Source organism: Vitis vinifera, chromosome 13 (assembly GCF_030704535.1).
Source record: "Vitis vinifera cultivar Pinot Noir 40024 chromosome 13, ASM3070453v1".
NCBI classification, from domain to species: Eukaryota; Viridiplantae; Streptophyta; class Magnoliopsida; order Vitales; family Vitaceae; genus Vitis; species Vitis vinifera.
This window is the reverse complement of record NC_081817.1, coordinates 6,868,740-6,871,930: the sequence shown is the minus strand read 5'-3', so window position 1 is coordinate 6,871,930 and position 3,191 is coordinate 6,868,740. Positions and strand designations below refer to the sequence as shown.

The 3,191-nt window shown below is 40.8% G+C and overlaps 1 protein-coding gene across 1 annotated transcript; it reads right to left on the bottom strand.

Annotated features, from left to right (window-relative positions):
• Window positions 1-287: 287 nt before the first annotated feature.
• On the bottom strand, window positions 288-2,451 carry LOC100246181 (protein NUCLEAR FUSION DEFECTIVE 4). The gene has a single exon (XM_010660042.3). The coding sequence runs from the start codon at window positions 2,447-2,449 to the stop codon at window positions 650-652; it is 1,800 nt and encodes a 599-aa protein (XP_010658344.1). The 5' UTR covers window positions 2,450-2,451; the 3' UTR covers window positions 288-649.
• Window positions 2,452-3,191: the final 740 nt, after the last annotated feature.

The window sequence follows — 3,191 nt, the reverse complement described above, 5'->3', positions numbered from 1 at the left end:
TATTTCACGATCCATATTTTGGATTTAACCGATCTCATCTTGTTGCCTTAACATTTTCCTTATTATCAATAAAGTTCAAATTTCATTTAACCACTGATGCCCTCTATTTGCCAGAGGAAGCCCCCTCCGTTCGGCAGACAAATCCTAACCCAACTTGTCCCAAGTGACCAGTCAGTCGGAGCCTAAATGTGAGAAGTCGACCCTAACTCCTCTCCTCCATGCAAATTCCACTTTGTTAATCGTTCGAATTTGGTTTCACATAAGAAGTAAGAAGAAAAAGGAAACCATTCCCATAGATATGCATATGGAATTTGGAACTTTATAAAGATGGGGAAAAGAACATCTTAACTACTTTCAGCTCAAGCCCCACAAGACACTAAATTTTGCATTAGTCATTTCCAAGTCTATCAACCTTAATACCCATTTCACCCAATGTAAAGTTTTCAAATTTCATCTTCTCCAAATTCAATGACATATAAAATACAAAATAAAAGCATCTGTAAGATTTAATCTGACGGGGGAGGGTTTAAAACATTACAATCCAAGGTGCCATGTCCTGTATCTCTTCTTTTTGCCTTATCTTCCTCTACTGTCATTCTATTTTTTCTGAGTCTTTTTAACTTAACCATAATTGCTGCTGCCGACAGCTCTAACCTTTTGCCAGCGATGGGGCAGCCCGATTCTCGGCCTGGGCCATCTCAGTCTCGGCTGCTTTGGCTTGTTCCCGGAACTTCTTGTAAATGTCACCCTTGTAGAACTTTCTGGTCCGAAGCACTAGTATGAGCGATACAAGTGAACCGAAAAGTGTGGCCGCTGTGATTATAATGAAGGACAATTTGAAGCACTCTACGCCTGTGCAGTCCAAGTCCTCACCAGGCTTTCTTTCAATCCCCAGGGCTGCCATTTGTCTTTTTCCCTCTTTATCATAGAGATATCCGGCCACCATCACATTGAATAAATAGGAACCGATTGGGCTAGCCACTGCGCCAAAATTGTACAACGTGGAGTAGTATTTGAGGCCAAAAATTTCAGATATGACTGCGTAAAGTATTGGCCATTGAGCACCGAAGCAAAACCCGATAATTATTGATGCAAAGTAGAGACCATTCTTGATGTTGAAGGCGATGAGGAGATGACCAACACATGAGAGGAGGAGGATGAGTGTGAGCATCAAAGGGCGGGGGAATTTGTACTTGTCTAAGACGATCTCCGATCCAAAGCCTGCAGTCACTCTTCCAAGATAGTTCCATATGCTAACCAGCGATATGAAAGTGTTCAGGCTTTTATGGGGGTACCCCAGTGAACTCCCAATCTGTCCCAAGTTGTCTATGGCTGTTAAAGTCCCCCCAACACCACAAATTGTAGTGAAGAATAGAACAAACATGTCTATGCTGAAAAGGGCTTGAAGTATGGTGTAGTCCTCTCCTCTGTCCGGTGGCCTGAACACGTTGGAGAAGCAAGAAACTTCCTTCTGTGAGCTTAGTTGTTCGGGGAGAGAACTTGTTGCAGCTGCTGATTCAGGCGGTAGTGAAGATGAAGAAGCCTCAGTGTTCAAATTCCCGGCGATGATTTTCAACAGTGGAGGCTCACTCAGGGCCTGTTGCCTGATCTTCCAGAGCTTGAATTCCTCTTGAATAACAACAGCGAGCGGGAGAAAGAGCAAGAGAAGAACTAAAGCGGCGCTTCCCCAGTACCCACTCTGAGAAAAAGTCATCTGTTTCTCAACTATAATTATAATCATGAGAAACCCGGCGAGGCCAAGAGAGATGTAAAGAAACTTGTAGAAAACTTTGCGCTCGCTCTCCTGTCGAATCACCTTCATGATTCGAATGGTCCGAAGAAATGCAAAAGATATAGCAGCAGGCAGCCAACCTATGAGCAAAATAAGAGCCTTGGTATCATTGCCATAGAAGGCATGGTAGAGCTGTGTGATGATTGCACCACTCAGCCCAACATACCCCTTCAGTATCCCCAACACCACGCCTCGGCTCTCCGGGAAGTTCTTAACGCAGGTCACCAGAGATCCGGTGTTAGCGAAAGCCTGGGAATTTGCACCGATGCATATGTAGAGACACATGTGCCACACCTGGGGCTTGGCTATTTTGTGAGAGACGGCAAGCCATATCATGAAGTAGCCAAAAAAATTCATTGCTGCTCCTATTGATAGCACAACCCATGGGGGTGTGACCTCGTTGATGAGGCCTGAAAGGACCCCAACGTTTGCTCCCAAGTCCTTGAAAAAGCTGAGCAAATTCAGGGTGGTTTGATCATATCCCAGAACGGATTTGAGTGTGCTTGAGTAGAGACCGAACATGTAGGTTGCACCGGCGGCCGACATGATCAGAAATGATGCAAACACCATGAACCACCGACCGGTGATGACATGGACGGATAGGCTCCTCGTGTCAGCCCAACCACCCCCTCCGGCAGCATTTCCGGCAACCACCATTTTCTCTGGTGGAATACTACACTTGTAACAAGTTTGTGTTAGAATATATTGTCAATTTATATACACGATTTTGTGAATAAGAGAGAGAAGAAGCTGTCGTCTTGTAATAGAAAAATGGTTGCATTTTGAGGCACACATGGAAAGCTGGTGTATCACATACGCAATAACTGTAGGCATGTTTACCGGAGATCAGCTCTTAAAAATCTTATCCATTTCAAATAATTTTTAGTCTAAATTTAACCCAAAGAAAATGGATAGAAAATATATATAGAAGGAAAGGAGTAAAAACTTACAAAAACTTCTTATCCATTTCAAATGAAAAAGGAGAGTTTGCTTTAAAAGATGAGACCAGAATTTCATAATTCTTAAACAAAATTTTCAAAGTTTGATTTACTAATTCTTATAAAACTTCAGTTTTTTAATTTAATAAATTATGAAAAATACTTTACATTTGAAACTTTCACGTACTCCCAAACAAAACGCATGAAAAAATTTGTCAATTAATTTTTTTGTTCTGGAATTTAAACAATCATGAGCAAATTATTCCTACATAGCTTAGAACCTGTGATGCATTAATTATTTTCACTTTTTAAATTAATGAAAAGTATCAATGTAAGAAAAAATTGCCAAGGAAAAATGATTTTCTTTTGTTTGAATTCTATGAAAAAGATAAAAATAAAAAAAAAACATTAAAAAAAATAAAAAAATGTTTTAGAGATTTTTTTCTAACCATTTGTCCTTA